The sequence below is a fragment of the Erigeron canadensis genome, chromosome 9, assembly GCF_010389155.1.
Source record: "Erigeron canadensis isolate Cc75 chromosome 9, C_canadensis_v1, whole genome shotgun sequence".
Lineage (NCBI taxonomy): Eukaryota > Viridiplantae > Streptophyta > Magnoliopsida > Asterales > Asteraceae > Erigeron > Erigeron canadensis.
Window position 1 is genome coordinate 37,324,960 of NC_057769.1, and position 24,926 is coordinate 37,349,885.

Consider the following 24,926-nt stretch of genomic DNA (forward strand, 5'->3'; position numbering starts at 1 on the left):
GCTAGAAACTTAAAAATTAGGTGCTAAATTATGAGTAAAATTAAGTGTGTAAAGGATAGTGCTTAAAAGTTAAAAGCGTATCAAAGTAAAATTAAAGGCGGGGTAACAATCTATATTACCTGTGATTTGTAGCAGTAGAGGACATCTACTTTTCAATTTTTGCGTTTTGAGCAATTGATAACGTGAAAAATTAATTTTTTTGGATTTTTGTACCAAACGCTTAAAATAGATTATTTGTGGTTTCAAAACATAATAATTTAATAATCTTGTTAAAAAAAACAATCTCAGGCACCCCCTAAGTCTACCTTGAATAAAATAGTATAGTATGCCGATTTTTTCTTTCTTTATTTTCTTTTAACAAATACATATTGGGAAAGTTACTAAAAAAAGCAAAACACGTTGATAACTACTATTCGTGTCTAAAAATTTTAATATAGCAAGTACCAAAGATCCTATCATTTACAATTTGACAAACGAAAATATATACTAATTTGGGAGAGTTTGTAAAAGAAAAGAAAGACATGTGGTTATGGTTAGGACACATGCCTAAACGATTATAATGAGTAGTAAGTAAAAGTTTGACAAAGGAAAATATTAATATGCGTAAAATATGGGCCAAGTATGCCTAATAAGGAGGGAGTAACACATGACAAATCCAATAATAAAGATCATGAAAGAGAATATGTGAAATTCATGTGTCTGTATTATGCATACATGCATACTTTTAGATTATTATCCTTTGACGTCAAAATATAGCTTTTGTCTTTCTCTTTTAACCATTCTTCTTCAACACCATCTCCTTCACCAACATCAAATCAATGGAACCAGATGTGAGTATAGAAACATGTTCTATGATCCGCATCGCTGTGATCCCGATCGGAACGATCGACCCGACCCATTTCCGAACCTACATTTCAATGCTTGGACGTCACCACATTATAGAACTTTCATCCATTAGTTCATTCTATACAGAAAGCCATAAATCACCATTTTCACAACTACCTTGGGATACCGGTGGCACCCTTCGTTTTAAATACGTTATCGGTGGATCACCACCGTGTCCGTGGGAGGATTTCCATGCTTACAGGAAAATTCATGGTGTGATTGGAATATGTCATTGTCCTTCTTCACCCGATCTTGATAGTGTTGCTGTTCAATTTGGTTTGGCTTGTAAAGAATTCCCTTCTTCTCTCGTTTCTCGTTGTTTTGCCTTTTCTCCAGCCGATTCTCAGGTGTTGTACGTATATACAATTACATTGTACTAATGAACAACAACCAAATGTAATGGTCTTCACCAATTTGTCGATGCATGAGCTAAACCTTTTTCTCATACATTTTTACCTACACGGTTTGTTTACATTGACCAATTTATCCAAGTGACATTCTATTGCATGTTAGTAGGTAAACGTTGACGTGCCTATCAGCATTTTTACATACAGGTTTAGGTCGATTACTATATCGATAACAGAACAAATGGTTGTTGCATCAGAAGGGTAGTGACAAAAATATAGTATTGAAAACACAAGCCAACATGAAGTTTATTGTACTAAAATGTAGTGAATTGCACAAAATTGTATATGAAATGACCATAAGGAAACAACTTTTTCTTTTTTTTTTAACCGATATGTGTAGGTAAAATTCGATAGCACATTAGCTTGTAAAAATGTGGACGCGGGTGTCAACATTTATAAATGATATATTGATATATGATAAACGTTTATTACATCAAAAGATTAACAACATGGTTTATTTCATATAACGACAATCTGACTAAATTTCATTTCATTGTGGTCAACAATTGATTTTTGTTTGCAATGTATGTGGAAATTCTCCTATAGCTGTTAGTTTTACTATGTTGATTACCGTGTGTGTTCGTGTGTATTACATGCTTTTATTTGATAGTTTATGGATGAGAAATGATGAGAGACATTAGATCAGTTTTCAAATCGTGTGTGTGTAAGAGGCATTAGTCATCAGCTCAACTATTTTAGTTTTCTCCTATTGCAGTTAGAAGGTGAACGTAATAAAGGGAATAAACTGGTTTTATTTCCTCCTTCGAATCAGCGTGCTCAGGAATTTCACTTGCAGACAATGATGCAAGATATTGCTGCTTCACTTCTAATGGAATTTGAGAAGTGGGTCGTTGAAGCAGAATCGGGTCGAACCCTTCTAAAGACACCTTTAGATTCACAAGCCAGTCTTAGTTCAGAGGAGGTTTTGTTTTAGGTGTCCTAGTCACTATCGTTTTTTAGAACGTTTTCTTTTTACTCGAGAAGTTTCTTTAGAACAGTAACTTACACAAACTTTTTTTTTTTTTTATCAGCAATTTTTTCAGGCAATCAAAGCCAAAAAAAGAAAAAATGCCCGAGCTCAGAAAGCCATAGGCGATTATTGTCTACTTGCTGGATCACCCCTTGATGCCACTTCCCATTATTCTACTGCTTTAGAACTTACTAGAATGACTGGTGATTATTTCTGGTATGCTGGCGCGTTGGAAGGTGGTGTTTGTGCTTTTCTGGTAAACACACTCAACACATAAAGATACATAACATTGTAAATCAGATTTGTTGTTATTTGAAGCCAATACGTCCATGATTTTTTCGGTCACAACTAAGCTGTATAAGCAAAGCCTTTAAGATCCATGTATATTGTGTTAAGCAATACCAAAGTTGAATTTAGGCGAAAACGTTTCTGCTTTTTATATTATTCACTTGTAAAATGTGCTAGTCTAAGATCTTGGCTTATCATTGACACTAATACATGTTCTGTTATGATCACATTGTCTAAAAGATGAGTAAAGCTGGGAAAAAGGATCCAGGCTTACAGAATGAGGTCAAGTATCGATACAATGGTGTCATCATGCATTATCGGAAATCGGTTATACAAGAAAATCCTCAAGGGTACTTTGTATATACTATTGTTACATTATATTATTTAAATACAAAAGATATTTACAGCATTTGAAACAAACTGTCCTGATGTTTGAATATAAATAAATGCATCGTTAAGCACAATAAGTGTACTTACAACAGCATACTTACCATGGAATATAGCACTTATTGTTTGCAGGGTCTCGCCTGTCAGTTTTGAAATTGAAGCTACTTTGAAATTGGCAAGATTCATCTGCAGGTACTGTGCTATGTTTATATCTTGATATGCCATATGAAACTTCATTCGATGTTTCTTGTGTTGTGCAGACCGGAACTGGTTAATGAAGTAGTTGAGTTGTTGACTAATGCCTCAGATGGAGGAAAATCTTTGATTGATATAAATGATAAACTGACGCTATATGTTGAGATAGCTCGATTATATGGAAATCTTGGTTATCAAAGAAAAGCCGCCTTTTTCTCCAGACAGGTGGCTCAGTTATATCATCAACAGCAAAGTAATCTGTCTGCTTCTAGCGCCTTGCAAGTATTGGCACTCACGACAAAAGTTTACCGTGTTCAAAGTAGATCTTCCATTCCTAAACACAATGTTTTGAATGTGAGTTATAACACCATTTTGTTTCAATTTGCTTGTGATACTTCTTGAACGTTTAGTATTTAGTTGGCTCACTTTTATCTATATTATACAAGGAAACTAGTACTGATGGTGTGAAGATGCATAATGAGTTAGTTGTATCTCTATTTGAGTCTCAATGGAGCACGTTACAAATGGTTGTACTAAAAGAGATACTTTTGTCTGCTATTCGGGCAGGAGATCCTCTTGCTGCATGGAGTGCAGCTGCTCGTCTAATAAGATCTTATTATCCTTTGATTACACCTCCAGGCCAAAACGGACTTGCAAGTGCCCTTAACAATTCAGCTGGACGCCTTCCTTCTGGTACTCATTGCCCGGATCCCGCTTTACCTTTCATAAGGTACTTGAACATACACCAATTACATCATAATCTATTTTGGGTAGGTGGTGTTGTCATGCTCAGTCTACCAATCACCCAAAATGGAACAAATTTGGAAGATTTTACCTTGATTATGCACTTAGCCCTGTATATCAACATCTTTTACATAAAGCAAAAAATATTAAATGTTAGTCTTGATTGCCAGGTTGCATTCATTTCCACTCCATTCATTACAAACGGAAATCATAAAACGAAATCCAAAACGAGAAGATTGGTGGGCGGGATCAGCTCCATCAGGACCTTTTATTTACACACCATTTAGAAAAAAGGATTTGATCTTCCCCACTAAGCAAGATCTCATTTGGGTTATTGGTGAACCAGTCCAGGTATTGGTGGAATTAGCAAACCCCTGCGGTTTTGACTTAACAATCAACAGTATTTTTCTCTCGGTCCATTCTGGAAATTTTGATGCATTTCCTGTTAGTCTAACACTTCCATCTAATTCTTCCAAAGTACTTAGTTTATCCGGTGTTCCTACTAAAGAAGGCCCAGTGAGTATACCTGGATGCATCGTCCATTGTTTTGGTGTTCTTACTGAACATTCTTTTAAAGATGTTAACCATTTACTCCTTGGAGCGGCACAAGGGCTAGTTATTTGTGACCCTTTCAATTGTCGTGGGTCGCTAAAGATGAAGAATGTTATTGTTCCAAATATTATGGTAATACCTCGACTGCCATTATTAGTTTCACACATTGTTGGTGGTGATAATGCTATAATATTATATGAAGGTGAGATTCGTGATCTTTGGATTAGTTTGTCTAATGCTGGCACAGCTCCAGTTGAGCAGGCACATATCTCATTGTCAGGGAAAAATCAAGATTCTGTTGTATCAGTTGGTTATGAAACTTTGGAATCAGCTCTGCCATTAAAGCCTGGTGCTCAAATTATTATCCCTGTCACCTTGAAAGCATGGCAAGTTGGGTTGGATCCTGATACCGCGAGTAGGAGCATATCTATAAGTGCAATTAGTCAAGTTAAAGATGGAAGCAGCCCTGTCTTATCTATATATTATGCAGGTTATTATTTTTCCCATTCTTTTAAATGCTTTACTTGGGGTGGGAAGACTGGAGGGCAGTTTGGGTAACGGGTCAATGAGTAATTTTTTTTTTTTGGAACAAGTTGGGTTGAAACAATGCAGTATTTGTCCAAAAAAGTGATGATTTTTATGTGTAATTGTTTGGAAAGGCAAATATTCTTACATTATTGCCGCACTTCGTCCCAAACAGTACTTGAGACGACAACCGTTCGGTTGTCTTGACTAATTAGTTTGTCATAAATGGTCACAAACATTACTAAGTTCAATAAAAAACCAAATATGAAAATGATTAGGTGATGTCAGGCATTAAAATTACACTCTAGGCGACTTTTGATCTGTATGATCTAGCTTGAGATAATACAGAAACCTGATGAGGCCGTTTATAAGTAAATGAGTCCAAGTGACCACATCCAAGTGTTACCTTGACACCCACAAATTTGACATTAGATGATCCGTGTTGCTACTCTAGCTCAGATTTTTTCACATCCTACCCAACCCCACTTCCTTTCTCTTTTCTATCAGGGCCTACTGAAAACAGTGGAGAGCTACCAGAAGATGGTGGTATAGTGCCCCCGGGTCGCTGCCTAGTCACTCCCTTAAACATCTGTGTATTGCAAGGGCTATCTTTTATGAAAGCTCGCTTGCTGTCAATGGAAATTCCCGCCCTTGTTGGAGAAAACTCTGAAAATGTATTGGATACCCATATTGGTAGGTTGATGAAAATTGATCCTAACAGGGGAAGTTGGGGCCTAAAGTTTCTTGAATTCGAGTTACATAATCCTACTGATGTCGTGTTTGAGGTCAGTGTTTCTGTCCAGCTGGAGAATACAAATAACAAGAAGCCATCTGAATTCACTTACCCTAAAACAAGGATAGACCGAGATTATACTTCAAGAGTACTCATACCATTGGAGCACTTTAAATTACCTATACTTGATGGTTCCGTTTTAATTAATAACAATTCACAATTAAATGGAGGTGTTAGAACAAAAGCAGAAGTTAGTGCTTCTATTAAAGACTTGATTGCCAAGATCAAGGTGAGGTGGCATTCGGGGCGAAACAGCTCTGGAGAATTGCATATCAAGGATGCCACACAAGCAGCACTTCAAACATCTATAATGGACGTCTTGCTACCGGATCCTTTAACTTTTGGTTTCAGACTTGCTAAAAGTCGTTCACGAGAAGTTGATAAAGAATTCATAACAAAAGTTGATTCTCCAACAATTAAAGGTTCTATATTGGCTAATGACATGACTCCCATGGAAGTTTTGGTTCGAAATAACACAAAGGATTCTATTAACATGAGTCTTAGCATTACATGTCGGGATGTTGCAGGTGAAAACTGCATTGACGGGAAAAATCCTACAGTACTATGGGCCGGTAAGGCGCACCTTCAAGCACTATCTAAATTTCAAAATGGGCAAATTGCATAAATACGTAACATGGTATAGCCGTATAGGTGGATTACCATTTCGGATGGCAAAGGTTGTTTCCAACCATAAAAATGTAATGTAGTTTAAATTTTTTTGATTTAATGTAGCCATCCTTTCAAAAGTTTTGATCTAAAGTAATCCGAACGATTACCCTCTCAAAACAAAAATGTTGAAGCTGATGTGTTGGTAAATTTGGCGCTGTTGACCTCTTCCCCCATAATGATTGCTGATATGCAAATTAAAGCGGGTTAACACACAAGATTGGGCTAAATAATGAGTAGCAACTTTTCTCACTACCCAATTAAAAATCGAATTATTGTACATTCCCTTTTTATGCAATTTGCATATGTTGTTTGTTTAGGGTTCGTCCCATTATTTCTTTTGTGAGTCTCATATATTCCGATAGTAACTAGTCTAACCTAATAAGACTGATAGTTGATTACCGCACGATTATGAATTTGGTTTTGCTCTCTATGACAGGCACATTGATTGGTGTGATGGTGGAAATTCCTCCACTTGAGGAAGTGAAACATTCATTCTCTCTTTATTTCATGGTTCCGGGTGAATACACATTGTTAGCTGCGGCGGTAATAGATGACCCAAATGACATTCTCAGAGCTCGTGCACGTTGTACTTCACCTGGTGAGCCAATCGTCTGCCGAGGGCCTCCTTATCATGTTCGTGTACATGGTATTGTCTAAGGTCTATCTATCACCAATTCACCGAGTCATGTATATGAGTACATCGCCATGAAACCATGTCCTTCGCCTACCATGGCGCTCTGTTTTTTGTTTCGTTCTTAAAATACTTAGTATTGCATTAGCCTTTTTTAAAGCATCGCAATTGTTGGTCCAAGTTCCAACTTATTTTACTATTTTAGTCTATATATCCTTTTTAGTCAGATTGACTTTTGTATATCACCTTTATTCATATTGAAGTTATTGTTACATTTGACCCAGGTAAATAAATTGCACCATTCTATAAGGTAAATATATATACGAGTATTTATATAAGTTGAATATGTGTGCATGTGTGTGAGTGTGCATGTTATTACAATGTTGTACTTATAAAACATTGAATCCTCGTACGATGAGCAAATCTCATTAACCAATCAATTAAGATGGTTATAATTAGGTACTATTTGGTTATGACATATTTGTTAAATTGAACCTCAAAAGGTACTATGGATTTATATATCCAATTTCGATCTCAAAAAGATTCATTATAAAAAAAACGGATGGTGTATCCCAACCAAAGTTTTTGGTATTTCGACCATATCGCTTCAAAATAGTGTGGGCCCCCATGTCTGTAATGACAAATCTGGTAGAGTAAAAGCGGACCCTCTGTCATTAATAGTCTGGTCGGATTATTAAAAATATGATCGGGATGTCAGGCGCAAAAAAAAACCTCTCTCATTTTGAAAACTTGAATAAACTCAAAACTTACTAAGCATTTTGCACATAACAATCTTCCCTAGATTTAACCAAGATTTAGGATAATGATTAATAAAGCTAATTGGTATGCCTAAAAATAAAATTAAATAATGATGAGTGGTAAAAATTAAGAAAGAGAAAACACATGATACATGTGTCAAACATTAAATCCATTAGACATATCTTTAGATATATGTGTTTGGCATAACTAATTAATAAACATTTGTCAATATAATTGAGAATAAAAAATAAAACTATAGCAGTGGAACCGTGATCTATAAAATAATTGATCAATATATTTAAAAAAAAATCAAAATTAGTTCGAAGATGAAGATTGAGAAGTTATAATAGTACATAACGTTTATACATAAGTAAAATATATTTATTAACAACTATTAGCCCTTCTAATGTTTACAATATTGCCTTTTTCTATCAAAACCTAAACGAGATGAGTACACTCGAATAAAAAGAATGTTCTTAAGATTATCTGTGAGGTTATCTTCCCTCTAGTCCAACATCTCTCATACCTTTGGATTTGCAACAAATGCAAGTTTCTAAAGGTATGGGAGAACGTTAGACTTTGAATATAGTGGTGTGGGCTTTTTTTTCAAATTTGTTTCATCTATCATTTTTTTTTTTTTTGAGAGCTAACTTTTTTAATATCATTGGTGATTGTTACTATAAAATGTCTTGATATTGTTGGTATTTATAAATATACCCTATGTTTGACATTGAGGAAATTCTACCATACAATAGTGAATTCTTGCACGTACTCTAGATTACGATTTATAGACTATGAGTCATTACAAATGTATCAAAGGAAAAATCTCATGACAGGTCACTATAAAAAGTCGAACTCGTCACCTTGGATAAAACCGGGGATAATCCAAACCCGTTGATCTAATTGTCTACGTTAATTTGTTTTTGGAAGGAGGTGTATACTGTGTTGTCTTAACCGGGTCCACATTAGAGTGGAAACTCCTCAAATCCCTAAGAAGAGAAAACTTTCTAATAGTCTGTCTAAAAACATATTAGAGAAAAACTTTACCCCTTCAAATATAAACGTATGTCGCCCCAAATTCAAACACTCATTGAAGGCTTCTTTTATCACTAGACTAGTAACCAGTGGATTAATTGTCTACATTATAAGAACACAATTTAAGGAATAATTCATATAATTTATTGTTTCTATACGTTTTCATGTGTCCTTATATATAAGCGAGGCTAAATAATAATTTTCAACCGAACCCACGAACTCTTAAAAAATCTTGTAAACGCTTAAACCCCCGAACGTGTTAAACCTTTTTTGTTGTTCCCTCTCGAAGTTTCTGTCTTTCTTTCTTTCTTTCTCCACAACCCCCCTTTTTGTTTTGCTACAATCAATCCATGGTCAGTCTCAAATTTCAAACACCCATAAATCAATATTCTTTATTAATTAATTGTTTATTTATATGTTTATATATATTGCAGGAACAGCAAGCAGAAACATCTGGACCATCACTTGATGACTGTTTAAAGCTTTTGAAAGGAGACCGAGACGAACAGCGGCTCGCGGGTCTTCTTCTTGCTACCAAGTTCTGCAAAAACGATGATGTCGAATCTATTTTCAGGGTTTATAATGCTGTCGGTCCCACTTTCTTGGACCGCCTTCTTCGTACCGGTACTAAATTTTGTCTTTTTATGATTCTTGGGGGTGTTTGGTTTGTGGGTTTTGTATTAATTCATTGGGGTTTGATTGATTATTGAAGATTTTGATTAAAGTTTGTAAATTTATTATTATTTTTTAATATAAAGATTTAGTGGTGTTTGGTTGGTGGGTTTGGAATGAGGGAATGGGTTTGATTATTGTTAGTTAAAAGTGAATGGTTTTAAAAGGCATACCCAAAACCCAACAAGGCTAGTTGGTCAGTCCCAATAAATAAGTTTAATTTTTGGGAGTGTTTGGTTGATTATCAATCATAATGTTTGGATATTGGGTTTTGGTAAGCATACCCATTTTTTGTTTTTTGTTAAGATGAAGGCGAAAATACGAATGTTGTATTCAGTATGCTTTTTTGCGTGTATTTATGCAGGGATGGGTAAAGGAAGCTCAACTGAGAATATTAAAGATAACCAAGATGCTTACTTACAGCTATCTGTTACAATTTTATCCGCATTCTGTCGGGTTCCTAGTATTGCTTCTTCTGATGATATGCTCAAGAAGATTCCAATCATACTTGAAGTTCTTTCTAGAGAGTAAGCAGTGAAGAATGTCTTTGTTTTATTATCTTCAATCATGTTCACATTATACAAATGTATTTAGTATCTTGCAAATAATTCAGCAGTTATATGATGTTTTTCCTAATTATACGTTTCACTTAATGCTATCGTTAGGCACTACAGATTAGGACCAACCCTGGTCGAAGAATGCTTTGAATTTTTATACTTGGTGTCGACAGCCCACAAGGAGGGGACTCGAATCTTCTACGAGTCTGGAGGCATGACAGTTCTAGCTTCACAGATGTGTAATTTACTAGATGGTATGATTTAGAAAGTATTGTTTCTTTCCATGTTCAAGATATTTTTCAAGTTAGAATCTGTTTTCATTTCAATTTTGACAAAAGTGTTCGGTTTTTAATCGATGTGAATATGGACTTATAATTCTAAAACCCGTGTAGGCTCACATATTATGGAGCTAACTATGAAGCTCCTTCAGTTGAATATAAGTCAATTTTCTTTGGACCGGATTACCAAGGAGTATTGTTCAGAATTGTCATCAGTGGTAAGCACAAAACATGGGGACGTCATAGTGTTTTTCACTTTTGGAAAATTATATTGTTATTCATTATCCATTGACCATTGCTCCTTGTTGCAGGTGACGGAACTAGCAAAGCAGTTTGCGTTGTCTCACAATGCACTAAAATTTGAGGCACTACACCTTTTATCATCGATCCTATCTTCTACATATGCTGTATGTATCCTTCATTATTGAGATGTGCCATGATTACATTATTTGAGCCCTATTTCATATCACCTTGTTATTGCCTTATTGGTTAGATCATTGCTTGCGGAGATGTAATGTAAAGAGGCACTCTGATGCTCTTGGTTCTGATTGTAAAGTAATTGCTTGCTTGGTACTGGCAGGCACCTTTGCATGAAGCTCTCCATACAATGAGCGATATGAATTGGACAACCTATGCGCGTGTAGGTGTTGTGGCAGTTCTGCAAAATCGTGTTGGTAAGTTGAAGGTACTGTGTGTTTGATTGTGACCTGTTGCGCACCCACAAATTAAATATGTATTTCTTTTATTTCGAGTCACTACTACAAAAATGTGATTTGCAGGCACTTTTCTGTCAGGAAATCAATTAGTCGTCTTAGTGTTCGCACTTAGACATTTAACGATCTTCACGTTCATAAGAAAAGAGAAAGACAAAAATGTAGGAGAAAATCTCCGCACAATACGCAGATACATGAAAATATGTCTAGCATTTCAAGTGTAGACAAGTTATAACTTTTGCACATTTATCACTGCAAACATCTTTTGAACAAATTCAAGCGAAAAATTGCTTATGATTGTGTTTATGTTTCATAGTGTTATTATATGTGATTTGAACTTCATTTTATATGCTAAGGATGAACAACTTAGACAATTTAACACATGCCATAAGTCTGTAGAAAAATTGTGTCCATTTCACACGTTTTTTTGTGTTAATGTAATAAAATTGTTCCTTTTTACAATGTTATATACTTACATCTGATCACCAATCTGATTGAATTTGATATCCAATCCAGCACCACATCAAAGGCTGGAGGCACTTATATTGGCCGAGTCTGTTATGTGTATTGCTGGTGAACAGTGGCTTATCGGGAAAACGAATTTGCCCGAAACACAAGTTTCTATTCCAGCTGACAGGTATGCTGCCCATGTTAAGTTATCAAAAATCATTTGTCTCTTGTCAGATCAGGTAGTACTTTTCCAGTTCTCCACTTCTCCTTACCTTAGCTTCATCATTTTCAGGTGTACATTGCTTGTTCTGGAATCATCTAGAGTGGAAATTGCAGTTCTTCTCAATGATCTTGCCTATTTGAAGTACGAGAAGTCCAAAGACTTATTGGATGTGGAAACCATTATTGTAAAGCAAAGAAATCTCGGCATTTCATATTCTTTAGTAGAGAAGACAATCAAATTAATTTCAAGTGTTGCTGAAGACGGAGGTATGTGATTGGTCCACTTTACTCAGTTGTTTTAACAACTAACCTTTTATCTAAAGAAGCTGATATTAATTTTGTCTTTGCTCTCCGTTATCTTCCACAGGTAATATTATTAGTGACACAATGTTCACGAAGCTCATCACTGGGCTTAACGAGACAGTTGGTCTCATCTTAGAGTATCTTCGAGATGCCAAGGTATTATTAATAGCATACTAATTGGTACTACTTTCATGTGTTCGAGGTTTTACATTTTCATAGAATTCATGGGTTGACTATTGTTGTTTTTTGCAGGATCATGGAAAAAATATAGGGAATGATTTTCTTGCTTCAGTGAGGATTGTCGGAAGGTAATCTTCATGTACAGTTTTTGATATCATTTCATTTTTCTATATAACTATATCACTTTGTAATATACCTTCCTTTTTCCTTTTTTTCCCCTCTCATTTATAACCTTTCTTCTGCAGCTACCTTGCTGAGACTCCAGCTGCTTGCAGTGAAAAGGTTATGGAACTTCTTGGGTACATGGTTATGATTCAAGGTGAAGATGAACCGAGGTTTGTTTGTCTCTACTTTTCATTTCGTTGATTAATATGATTCTATATCCAATTAATTCATAGTTGGAGGTTAAATCTTATAATGGTCCTTGCAAATGGCAGCCCCTTTTCTTCTGTTTGCTTCTTGGTTCCAATGTTATGCCAAATAACAATGGAGATTGATGGATGCCGGCTTATCGTCTCTTCTGGAGTGTATAAAGCAGTAAGTCATTATTTAGATGACAAGTCACTTTGTTAGAGGAAAATGGGAACTATATATACTTGCTAATTAAGATGCTCCATTATTTATATAAAGAAATGTAACATACGATGCTTACTGATTTCTTCCATATATTATTTTGTCAATTTGAAGGTTGTAGAATGCCTAATTAAGTTGCTTTCGGAAGATACTGGCTCAATCGAGGAAAATGGTCCAATTTTTTTGGCCTGTGATACAATATTAAATCTTCTTTTGAAGGTACATTATTTTCCGTATTACGGCATCTCAACTTTAGCGTGATTGTTATGATCAATGGTCTAGTTGAAGTGCTTACATGTGTTATATGTTTATGTCCTTTTTTTTACCTTTTGCTAGAGTGATCAGATTCAGCTCCATTTGGATGATACTTGTTTTATCAAGCTATTGGGCGTGCTGTCATCATGGGCAGGTAGGTGTCTTGTAGCTTTTTTATTTTTACATATGGCTTTAATTAATTAAAGCAATTTTGATGTTAATTAACTTGTGGTTCATCAGAGGATGCTCCTGACTGGTCTACCACCATGATGGCTTCAAGCATTTGCGCTTTGATATTAGATTCGACATGTGAGGCAGTTCTTTTAGGGAGGCCGCTCTTCAACCATAATAATCTCATTAGTTTATCCCAACTCATGAGACGAAGTATGGCGTCGCACGGTAAAGTAAGTTGTTTGCATCAAGTATTTCCTATGTTATTTTTTTTTTCTGTTACCCTTTCCATTCCATGCTAGCTGCAAGAGTTACCTTTTTGGGATTCTCCTTGCATTTATTTCCATCTAGGATAAATTTTGTGGTGGAATTGTGTGTTTCACCTTGTCATAACACCTCCTTGGTGATATTTACTATGGTGGATAAGTTTTTTTCATTTTGGCTTTTAAGGATAATGGTAAACGATGGTTGTAATTTGTGTGGGGCTTTAGTGAAACTTATCTGGTGTTTGACTTGATTTTTCATCTTATTGATTAACATGTCATATTCACGCCTAACGTGTCCTCCTTCGAATTTTGATTATTCAGCATAGCGAGTCGGAAGCAGATCTTCTTCAAATAGTTGTCTCAGGTTAGTCAATTCAATATTTTGTTAACGAGAAATTTATTGCACATTTAATTGTACATTTCTTTCCTCTTTTACCTTAGTGGCATTTTAAACACATTTATACTCAAAAAGGCCTGATCAAAAGGGAAAATAAATAAGCTGCTAAAATTGAAACATACTGAATATGTTGAAAGTTCCCAATATATTCTTGATTGGACATTTGGACTAAAAAAGAATACAATATATTCTTGCTTTTGGCTGATAATAATTTAAGTATGCACTTTTTGTTATCTTTATAAATTGAAACATGGGGAACATGTTGAAAGTCCCTAAAACAGAAGAATCACATCTTTATTTATTTCCACTTCTTTTGACTGAGAAGAAGCTCAGTTTGCTCTTTTTTTGTTATCTTTATTGCATAGGATACTCAAGATGGGCCAATCTCTATCCTAGTATCAAAGCAGCTGTCGAGGGGAAGTAATCAAATCTCTTTGGAAGTTTGCACATGTCACCAGTTATCTTTGGAAGTTTGCACATGTCACAGATGAGCCACCGGGAACAAGTTGACTTGAAGTTGGTTGTAAGCACCTATTGATTATATAGAAGACATATTTACTTGTGATCATATCAAACATTTTTTTGTTATTCTCAAAACTGAACCAGATGTAAATTTTTTAATGATACTCATCGAATCTAAAAGACCAAAATGAGCTAAACCTTATCACCCATATGTAAACCTTTCTAACTGACATGTCACTCATGAATTTGTAATTTAAGGAAGATAATGAGAACAAAAGCGCAGCCATAATATATGTACATGAAAGGAGAGAGTTACTTTCTATTTCCATAAACACGAGCATCCTTAAAAGTTGCTAATATCACAAATGTAGCAATAACTGTACACAGAAGAATGTGGAATTTATACAATGGAGCAATGCCTAACATTTTCTCTTCTAATTGAGATAATGCCTGCAAGTATTTGAATTGCATGAGCACAAAATCTTTTTACCTTCATCTTCATTGCTAAAGTGATAGTCATATGTTATCTCTTCTCCCGGGTATATGTCCCTCTCAGCAAAGAAGACAACCTGCATATAAGAAATTAAAAAACTTGATACTCTCATATAGATAGGCGACCAACATACACAAGAAACCGATGCATGTGGTTGAAACATCTATCATAAATATATCTTTTTTTGAAAATCGACATTTCTTTGGATATAAACACCGTAAACAAAAAATAAGAGATAGATACTTTTATACATAGAACAAGAAACTAGTGTAGTCGGATCAAGGTGCAGAGTAGACAAATTGACAAGCCTACACGAAACTAGTTGGCACGATTAACTGGGCAAGGACTGGTAGTTGGATCAAGGTGAAGAGTAGACACATTGACAAGGCTACACGAAACCAGTTCACGCCAAAACCTATACATAGATTAAGGGTTCTGCCCATGGGCTGGATCAGCTCGGATCCAGATGCAGACCCAACCCATTAACAGGCCTACATCAAACCAATTCACTTTAAAAGCCACAAATAGTAGGCATTACCTTCTTCTCACCCCTCACGGTTATCACTTTGGCAACACAGTTTGGCTGGACATAAAGAACAAGTAATCACAAGTTAGCTCGAGAAGGAAGATGTAATAACTAAATAATGAAGTTATAATTTCTAATAACAGTTAAATTTAAGAGAGAAGAGTTGCCTTTTTTATATTATAGATAGGGCCTAGGGGAGACATATACCTGGCATGAATGGTTTACAAACCGGGCAATCCCCCCTTTACGTGTTGCATCAATTATATGTTCTTTATCAATTCTGAAAAAGTAGCAAGCACTCTTATATTGCAACTGCTTTCCCGACTGATATTCTTTCTCTCTTCTATCAGCTACACGCAGTCCCACTATCTCACCAACATACTCAACGACCTGTTACAGTATAACCAGGGACAAGCAGGTTTCTGTTTAGCTATTGTAATTTTGAACAATGATGAAAATTTGTTACTAACGATCATACCATTGTACTCTGTGAAATGAACAATGATGTGTACAGACCAAGAGCATGGATGCCTGATTTGTATACAACCAGATGCTTCCAACCCTTTGATTGTTTATATCGAGCATATTCTTTCTGCAACATCGAATATGACATAAGAGAACAGATTTCCCATGATAACATAAGATAATCAGTTTCACATCAGCGGAAAAAAAAAACGCGGGCAGTAGAAAATAGTGTTCGGGTGTGCCTTAGCAGATGCTACAACTGTTTGACAAATTTTAATGACCCCCAACAAAAAGGACTTGAAACGAAAAGGAGACACTATATGATTTGAGGTCAAGTCTTTCACATCAATTTCAAAAAAGGGGTACACCTAGGTAATTTTACTTTATTGCAGCTACAGCTGATATAAGACTGATTATCCAAAACTTATCTGTTGACTCGTAAGTAATCAGAAGCTAAATTTGTATATCCCAACATTAAAAAACTGATTATTGTAACTTCAAGTCCAAATAATCAGATAATCATCTTCATGATGCAAATTCAAATAGCAGCTAAGTATGCACAGAAATCAATGGCCTTCATTTCAACATACCCGGACATCATATTCTACATCTTGAACCAGTAGGGGAATCCTTTGAAGTTGTTTCTTGAATAATCGTTGACGATTTATTATATGATTCCAAGCATCTACTTGCTCTTGGCGAACCAAGCATCCACCAGCACCACTAGAGTCTTGTTGACTATCATGTCTTAAACCTTCTCTTTTCCGTCCCTTATAAACCTAACCAAGATGTTAAGAAATTAGAATATAAAGTCAGATCTTTACATGTTATAAACTAAGCTGACAAACCTCAGTCCGAGCACATGTTTCCTTTTTATGAAGACTTGCGACTTGTTTGCATTGATATATAGTCTTAGAGTGACAATGGTCTTCTGTTGCATGAAGCTCACATCTCCCATAGAAACCGACCTTTTCGTTTTCAGATCCTTCAACCTCACTTTGAAGTAATCCCTATTTCCAAAACAGCAATTATATTGGTAGGAAATAAAAGAAAATCTGTGAATCTACCTTTTGTAATTCATTTACTAATGAAACTATATTGGCAGGAAACAAAAGAAAAACTGAGAATCAACCTTTCGCAATTCATTTACTAACGAAAGGGTCGATTTATCTAACATTGTATTACAAATGGTCAAAGAGGTAAGTTACTGAAGAAACTAGGAAATAAGCAGGCCAACTGGGGCCAAAAGTCAGCCGAAGGATTTTTTACTGTATGATATCCATTAGATAGCTTTAATTACGAAAACACAATAACTTTTTAACGCATCATATTTGACATGCTAATTATTTATACAAATACTTTAAAAATACAACTTAGACCGTATTTCGGCTCAACCCGGCATATCTGATAACCCGAACCAAAAAGGTTATGCAATTTGACCCATTATTACCCAACTTACCCATAATGAGGCATACAGATAACAACACTAATATGTAAGTGATTAGTGATGTTCAAATGAGCCTACTAATCAAATCATATAACACATATCCAGCTTTTTTGAGAAGCAAGACCTTTTGATGGGCACACCATGGATGAAAGTAAATGGCACAGTCAATGACTCTGCACTTTATGCAACAACCACCAGGACGTTTACACATAGAACAAACCTGGGAGTAAAATAACATCAAGAATTACTTATTATATTGTACAAACATCATAATATCTGGGATACATGATACACAGCATAATCATGAAAGTTTAGAAGTCTCTTATATGAAAAGCCTATTAGGTTAGCTCTTACCACATTTCCTTTGGGACAGAAAGCACCAGACACATCAAAAGCATTCATGGTGTCAACATTTGGGCATCGTGTTCCAGGTGTCCAAAGTCCACAAACCATATGTACCCACTGCTTGACCGTAGAGTCAAAAACTCCCAATGTCACACTATTAAGCATCACTGACTCATTGATAGGATAAGGCGAATTCTTGACCATTGAATCAGCTACCGAAGATGCCTTTATTTGTTCAAATGAAGTCTTGCGGGGTGCATCAATTGGGTATTCCTGTGATTCTGCAACGACATTCCATGTAGTCAGAAGGCTTCCCACAATGTTGCTACTGTGAAGAGCCCGAGTCATGACTCCACCTTCATAACCACATAAAACGCATACCTAAATGCCGAAAAAACTATGATTATTATGACTTTATAAGTTAAACATGAAGAAACTGAAGTAGCTAAACATCATACTTGTTAATATCGCCTGTCAAAAAAAACACACTTATCGATATATAGCAATGGAAGAACTTAAGTTTGCAGCATTAATAGCAGTCAAGCAAAAACTTCTAAGACATAGTAATGGTTCTTACCATATTAGTTGCATTTTCCCTACATGGTCTGCAATACCAAAAACTTTTGGGAGCCCTTGCAATGCCATAACAGGCCTGATGCACCTACGAATTACACCACACAAGATTCTTGACATCTTTATATGTGATATTCTTAAGAAAACTAACGCTATACTTAGGAAAAGCTGCATACTTTTATCAAGCATCGGCTGCACTCCAACAAGTAATTCATTTCATCATCGTCAAAGCTTCCGCAAACATTGCAGAATGTATTCACATCTGAATTTGACTTGCATGATAGCACCTTAGGGTATCTAAACAATAGGCCATGAAACTTTTTATACAGCCCAATAGACAGATATTCTATAATTGCTCAAGCCCTCTGCATTCAAATATAATTACCTGGATACATGGTCTACTTCTTGAAGATCATTACTAGCTCCACAATTTGTCAAGTTATCTTGATGTATAGAAGCCATGTTCTTCGAAATTGTAGCAAAACCAGAATCATTTCCTGATGATCAGATAGCACAAGAATAAGATTGTTTGAAGAATAATGGAAATTCCAGGTGTTCTGTGTAGAGATAATACACCTTTTGTAATTAACTCGTGTATGCTGCGTTTGCGAATCTCCTTACTCATATGCCTTGTTCTGGTGCCTAAATCACTGTCTGAGCTTTCCATAGGATCATCATCACTGAATACTACAGCTTTTTGAGGTATTTGGTATTTATTCTTCTTAACAGTAGAATGTCTTCCCGAGCGTCGATTGCCTACTCTAATGACAGATTTCTGTAATGTCTTGACAGGTGGTTTCTTAACCGCTTTCTTTCCAGCAGGGGGGCATCTTTTGGCAGTTTTAAGAATGTTCTTCAGAGGAAATATCTTAGCTGGCTTAGATGTATCACCATTTGAGATAACACCATACCTGCCAGATACTATTGGCCTAGTGAATCTTCTACAAGGCAGCTCTTGTTTCCAAACGTCCTTTGTTTTTGAAAATTCTAAATTCAATGTTACCTTCTTTTCACGTGAAGATTCAGGAATTTTGAGACAATCATCATATACCCTTCTTGGTGTCTTACATGGAAATTCCTTGGTACATTCATCGAGTTTATCTATGTCTTCCATGCTGAAGAACAGCCCTGAATTTCCAGTAGATACCGAAGAAACAGCGGAGGCAGGGAATGACTTGCTAAGCATTTTGAATTTTGTTTCTCGTTTTCTCTTGCGAACTGTGGAATCTTTGTCAATGGTTTTGTTTAATCCAGTATTTTCAGGAAGTCCAGTATGGAGTTGATTCTGTACTTTCTTCGGTCTTAAAGAGTCTATAACCCTAAGCTCGTCAACGAGACTACGAATCGGTCGTTCAGAAACCACTCCAGACCGTGTTTCATTTTTGGAATTGATTTTATAAGCAAAACCATCAAATCCAGAGTTGCTATCACTGGCATGTGCATCATCAGGGGACCAGCTCTTTCGAGTTCCTGAACCTTCATCTATAGCAAAGTTCTTTGCACAATCTGTGTCTTGTGCATCATCAGTCCATGAATCCCCATTGCTGTTTTTGACAGATGCCTGGGTAAGAGCAGGGGCAGAACATTTAGATGATATATTAGACATAACCTGCTCCTTCATGCAATCAACCTTCATAGTAGGTTGATCAAAGCACTTGGGAGCTACATGAGAAGTTTGGTCATTGACATCAACCCTTTCCTCTGGAACCTTGCCAGTCAGGTTTCCTCCGCATGGCACGTGGCACCTTCCTGACAATTTGCTAGGCACATCTTTCCACTGAAAAGCATTAAATTCAACTTTCTTCAACCTTGGCTTCACCTTTTCTTCATTTTGACCGACAGAAATAGATCTATCATGCAGAGTGCAGCTGTTATCCAAGTTGGAAGCAGATAAAGTAGAGGCTCTGATTTGCGATGGTTCCCCAAAAGCACTTAGGAATTTCTTAACCTCAAGAGTGGAGTTTTTAATCATACTGTTCTTTTGCACCCAACAGCTGCACTTGTCTGGAACATATGTGCAAGATGTCCCATGACAACAGGTTCCATGCGTAGATGATGAACCAAAATCTTCAATTCTATGAATCCTAGAATTACAAATATCATAAGATGATGGTTAGGTATAGTTAAAAACCATCTTATGAAGGGCAGAGGGCATAAAATTATGCAGCATGAACTGAGCCAAAAGCCATACAACATGTTTGCAACAAAAGGCTAAGCATGGTGGTTAATCGCTCCAATATGAATGAACAGATATATAAACAAGTAAGAAGCGTTTTTGTTTGTAATTATCTTATCGTTGATATCACGATGCTACACGTGTATATAAAACAAACTACATAAACTTTAAAGCAAAAGAAAACAACCTGAAATGTAAGGGTGTTCACATCTTTACAGCAGTGGTGGTAAGGTATCAGCCAGTAAGATTCATTTCTTACAGGTAATATGACCCTTTAAAGTTTAAGCATGCTCTTTAATCTTACAGGTAATTATCTTATCGTTGATATCACGATGCTACACGTGTATATAAAACAAACTACATAAACTTTAAAGCAAAAGAAAACAACCTGAAATGTAAGGGTGTTCACATCTTTACAGCAGTGGTGGTAAGGTATCAGCCAGTAAGATTCATTTCTTACAGGTAATATGACCCTTTAAAGTTTAAGCATGCTCTTTAATCTTACTCATTTTGATACATTAAGATGGCATACAAGTTCATTGTCTAATAGGGAAAAGGAAGCATAAGAAAATGTATAGATAGCCAATAAAATGTGGGTTAGTCATTCTAATAAGGTCTACCCCGTAGCTTAAGCCTTACAGCCTATGAGCAAGGGGGAATTCACCTACTTAAACCTTTGAAGTCCTGAATTTATAAAGCTTCTTAAGACAAGATAAGAAACACAGAAAAGTGAATACAGTAGGCCACAATTGAGTGCATGACCCGGGAAGTCACAGTAAGGGAAATCACCTTGAGAGTGGAGGACCAGTTTGATATGGATCACACAAGAGGTTGCTCTGCACTCCACTTTTCCATGTTTGAAATGGTGTTTCTTGTGTGACTGCAGAAAAATCCCATTACTTATTCAAATCTAGGTGCGAAGTTGAAATGGGAGACTAAAAAAAATTGGTAAAGAAGCATTTACCAGAAAACACAGCTGATTTTTCTCCACTGCCAGCATTCCAAGTAGTGGCAGAATGAACAGATTTTTTTGTTGCGAGTTCTGGAAGGTGAACTCCGTATTCATCCCTTGTTTCGGTTAATAAGGATGGAAGATTGTTAGAACTCCTTAAACTTTCATTCAAGGGGTTACCCAGTATATTTTGGTCTTTGTCAAATCCATGAGAAAAAGAAACACTATCCTGGTATAGAAAATGCACAGCTTGTCTAGATGAGGATGTGTGTAAATTCAATACACTGGTAGCCTTTTCTTTTGACATTGTTGAGGTGATGCTAGGAGAAGAATTCATAACCATAGATGTATATACAATTGAGGGAGATCCTGTTGTCAAAGGTGGTCTAGGAGTCACAGGTCGCATAGTAACTGGTCTAGAGAAACCATGGTTTGCATGCTCTACTCCTTTCTCTCTTTCCACAAGCTTGTAGCTTTCCATATTAATAGAACTGCGATTTACTTTGGATGAGTTATCAGTATTGCACCCAAAGTTCATTAAACCCAGCTTGGAGATTCGAGATTCAGCATCATGTTGCTTAGGCATAACATGATGGTTATTAGCAACACTGTGGGAATCTTTAGTTTGCTTTTTAACTTTAGAACTATCCGATTTTGAAAATAGCATGGAATTATCTGAACCTGAAACTTCATCGTTTTTCAACTGCTCGGGTTGAATAGCCATCCTTGTGCTAAAGGCTCCAAACCCGAGATTAGATAATCCCAGCAGGTTTTTACCTTCAGTTGAACCGGACTTTACTGCTTGAGCAGCACAGTTAACAACTTGCTTGCTTCGCTCTATAATTCTGTTATTGCCTACTCGAAGACATGCATACATTAGAACAACAGGTGCCAAAATGGGTGTGTTGGGTAACCAGATCAAAAAGCTTAGAGCCAGCGGCTAGGTTGAATGATCGCTGGCCCAAAACACTTCGTTGCCAAAAATAAAATATTTTCTATTTACTTTTAAGCATATCAAATATAAAAACCAAATCTTTTTAATTCCAATAATAATGAACTATTTTGATAAGAATGATTTACAAGGTATTATGCTTTAAATATTACACTTTGGGTGGCAACTTTTGACCTGCTAGAGATAAGACCTAACCAGAATCGACCCATTCACAAGTATATGGGTCACAATTGCCACCTAAGCTAAAGGAGGAAACAAGTTACAACGCAGAAAAACTCACCATTATTAATTTGAGGTTGCATGGAAATCACTTCCATCAGATGGCTAACTCTGCTAACACTAGTATTAGAAGTTGGTACTTGTAACATCCCTAACGTCTGATTCTGATGAGAAGGCTGCCCTAGTCTCAACTCGATATTTGAGGAAACTCTAGTATTTGTCTCATTGACTAAACTTTGACTTGAATGATGGTCATTTGGAAACACCATGTTGTTCAATGGTGTGGATGCCGCAATTGGTTTAGGAGGACCAACAGAACTGGAAAGATTAGAACTTCTCATCGGTTTGGGTACTCTCTCGCTACTCTTTACCGGATCAGCTGCTGTGGATAATCCTTCAGGCCAATGCCATCCATGATGATCTTCTGGAATTTTAATCTAAAGCACGATAAAAACAACACCAACCAGTGTTCTTGGTGCTTCAATAACATGCCAATAAGAAATACAATGTTCAATTTAAGATAGAAGCAAAATATCACATGACAGGAACAAGGCAACGTCTTGTGCCTTAAAATTTGGTAATTTTATAAGATTGTTGTATGAATGTATCACATAAACAAAATTACATTTTCATTTAGAATAAGTTGTTCCAAAAAAAATTATCAGCAACCTGGCATGACATAGAGATTAAATTCTCAGGAAGCTTACCCCAAACTTCGTGAAGTAGACCTTTCTCCATTGAGCTATGGTCTCACCACTGTCCATATGAACAGCATCTCCAGGATTAACATCCCGCAAACCCGAATGCTGTAGAAAGCAGAATAAACCAAGATAAAATTTATTTACACAAACATCTTGATAGCATCACATTATTAATCCACAATCACATCTTGATACTACCTCTGAAAATTGCGAAACTGACATGCGGAAACCATGGCATGAGCAAACAACTCCAAGGAGTCCACTATTGCTAAGAAACAGATCACCGCCTTTCAAAATATACAAAACCATGATTAGAGCTTATAAGCAAAACCTGTTACAACAATGGTGTAAACACTCACTTGCATACAGACAGAACACGCGCGATAAACCACTTGCATGAGGAGATAATTGATGAGATACAGACGGCCTGTGAAGCTTCCCACGCTGAGTGGGTGGCATTGGACTAGAAACAACTGCAGATTTTAGAGGACGGAAACCATTCGATTGTTGAAGGCCATGAGAAGTGAGATGATTGGCTGCCTTAGCAAGCTCTACATTTGGACCATTAGCTTTTCTCGCCTGCACAACATCATTCAAACAAGAAGCAGCGTTTCCACCATTACTTGCCAAAGTCCTGACCGGAACAATTGGGCGGATATCAACTTTGGACTTGAGGTTGCAGATGTCAATGTTTTGGGATGATGGCTTCGGGGAAACAAATGATGCTTCATGTTTGTTGTTACCAACAATAAAGTTGCTATTGTAAATATGTGTTTTACTGGTCGCCTTTGAGCTCAAAACCTGTTGGGAATCATATTGCGAGAAAGATGGTGGTACAGAAAGGAGGGTGAAAAATGGTGCTCCAGTCGCTGACAGGTTTGAGTTGTATAAATTGAAACTTGTGCTTTGAAACAAGGGATCAGCCATCATTTTGCGAGTTGATGAACTTGGTTCTTGAACGATACGTGGATAAGAGTAATGACTTGAACCGACCATCTACAAAAACATATATACCATAATAAAAATTAATTCAAACTTGTATGTCAGTCATAACCAATGTTCAGATGTATTAGCATCTTGTATTGAAGCAAGTTGACAATATCTTAGGAAAAATGTTGACAATATGAACAGTTGAAACACATACATACATTAAACGATCTACAAACATAGCCATCCATGTACAACTTCATACATTAAACGATCTACAAACATACTAAAAGAGTTCATTGGGTGTTACTAAAGTTTTTTACATTTGTAAATCATTACGATAAACAATTTTCTCAAGAATAGAAAAGAGATTACATCCTAATGTCAAACTAAACATATTTGGGTTCGGAGATATCTACACACATTCTATAAGAAATGAGCGACCTAACTTTGCAGATCAATAAGTAATATATTATATACCGAGCTTCTAGAAGAAGAATCAAATGGTGGGTGAGGTCCAGAATCAGGTGGTGAGGGGTCAGTGGAAGGGTGCCACGTGGAAGCAGAGCATTTGTTGATCTGCCAGTTGTTGTTGTTGTTGTTGTTATCCATATCGGCAGCAGCTCAAACATCAGGTCATAGCAGCAGCAGGTGGTGGTGGTGGGGGTAGCTGAATGAAGTTCACACACACACACACTCCACCACTCTGTGTTTTTGTGTGTTGAAAAATAGGGAAATGATTGTTGGTGTGGACTGACCTATGTTGTGCTTATATCCAATTTTTTTTAAATTTATAATAATAATTTTTAAG

The 24,926-nt window shown here is 36.3% G+C and overlaps 3 protein-coding genes across 3 annotated transcripts; 2 read left to right on the forward strand and 1 right to left on the reverse strand.

Annotated features, from left to right (window-relative positions):
- The first annotated feature begins 818 nt into the window (after positions 1-818).
- LOC122583008 (trafficking protein particle complex II-specific subunit 120 homolog) lies at positions 819-7,107 on the forward strand. Its single transcript, XM_043755441.1, has 10 exons — positions 819-1,232; positions 2,008-2,214; positions 2,336-2,518; positions 2,791-2,900; positions 3,070-3,129; positions 3,198-3,486; positions 3,579-3,862; positions 4,047-4,918; positions 5,461-6,318; positions 6,852-7,107. Exons 1-10 carry the CDS (start codon positions 819-821, stop codon positions 7,070-7,072), a joined length of 3,498 nt encoding a protein of 1,165 aa, XP_043611376.1. The 3' UTR covers positions 7,073-7,107.
- Positions 7,108-9,059: 1,952 nt separating this feature from the next.
- LOC122582982 (neurochondrin) lies at positions 9,060-14,548 on the forward strand. Its single transcript, XM_043755414.1, has 18 exons — positions 9,060-9,193; positions 9,275-9,464; positions 9,877-10,039; positions 10,178-10,323; positions 10,462-10,565; positions 10,659-10,754; positions 10,928-11,021; positions 11,577-11,697; positions 11,803-11,999; positions 12,100-12,191; positions 12,288-12,343; positions 12,461-12,550; positions 12,653-12,752; positions 12,903-13,007; positions 13,125-13,197; positions 13,284-13,447; positions 13,802-13,844; positions 14,243-14,548. The coding sequence occupies exons 1-18, from the start codon at positions 9,191-9,193 to the stop codon at positions 14,299-14,301; spliced, it is 1,896 nt and encodes a 631-aa protein (XP_043611349.1). The 5' UTR covers positions 9,060-9,190; the 3' UTR covers positions 14,302-14,548.
- An 84-nt stretch (positions 14,549-14,632) lies between these two features.
- Positions 14,633-24,797, reverse strand: LOC122582981. Its single transcript, XM_043755413.1, has 19 exons — positions 24,596-24,797; positions 23,548-24,184; positions 23,387-23,475; positions 23,195-23,293; positions 22,549-22,924; positions 21,329-22,171; positions 21,154-21,244; positions 18,765-20,272; positions 18,574-18,685; positions 18,365-18,485; positions 18,193-18,276; positions 17,625-17,996; positions 17,395-17,490; positions 16,672-16,833; positions 16,414-16,602; positions 15,837-15,950; positions 15,566-15,748; positions 15,371-15,415; positions 14,633-14,908 (listed from the first exon to the last, which is right to left on the reverse strand). Exons 1-19 carry the CDS (start codon positions 24,725-24,727, stop codon positions 14,774-14,776), a joined length of 5,388 nt encoding a protein of 1,795 aa, XP_043611348.1. The 5' UTR covers positions 24,728-24,797; the 3' UTR covers positions 14,633-14,773.
- Between the last annotated feature and the right edge of the window lie 129 nt (positions 24,798-24,926).

Excerpts from the sequence above, each read along its gene's own strand:
- LOC122583008 (XM_043755441.1), top strand. The coding sequence starts at position 819 with ATGGAACCAGATGTGAGTATAGAAACATGTTCTATGATCCGCATCGCT. Across the intron at positions 1,233-2,007 it reads TTTCTCCAGCCGATTCTCAG|TTAGAAGGTGAACGTAATAA; the intron begins GTGTTGTACGTA and ends CTCCTATTGCAG. Across the intron at positions 3,130-3,197 it reads TTGGCAAGATTCATCTGCAG|ACCGGAACTGGTTAATGAAG; the intron begins GTACTGTGCTAT and ends TGTGTTGTGCAG.
- LOC122582982 (XM_043755414.1), top strand. Across the intron at positions 12,000-12,099 it reads AAGTGTTGCTGAAGACGGAG|GTAATATTATTAGTGACACA; the intron begins GTATGTGATTGG and ends TATCTTCCACAG. Across the intron at positions 13,198-13,283 it reads CGTGCTGTCATCATGGGCAG|AGGATGCTCCTGACTGGTCT; the intron begins GTAGGTGTCTTG and ends GTGGTTCATCAG.
- LOC122582981 (XM_043755413.1), bottom strand. The coding sequence starts at position 24,727 with ATGGATAACAACAACAACAACAACAACTGGCAGATCAACAAATGCTCT. Across the intron at positions 23,476-23,547 it reads CGTGTTCTGTCTGTATGCAA|GCGGTGATCTGTTTCTTAGC; the intron begins GTGAGTGTTTAC and ends ATATTTTGAAAG. Across the intron at positions 22,172-22,548 it reads GCAACCTCAAATTAATAATG|GCAATAACAGAATTATAGAG; the intron begins GTGAGTTTTTCT and ends GTCTTCGAGTAG.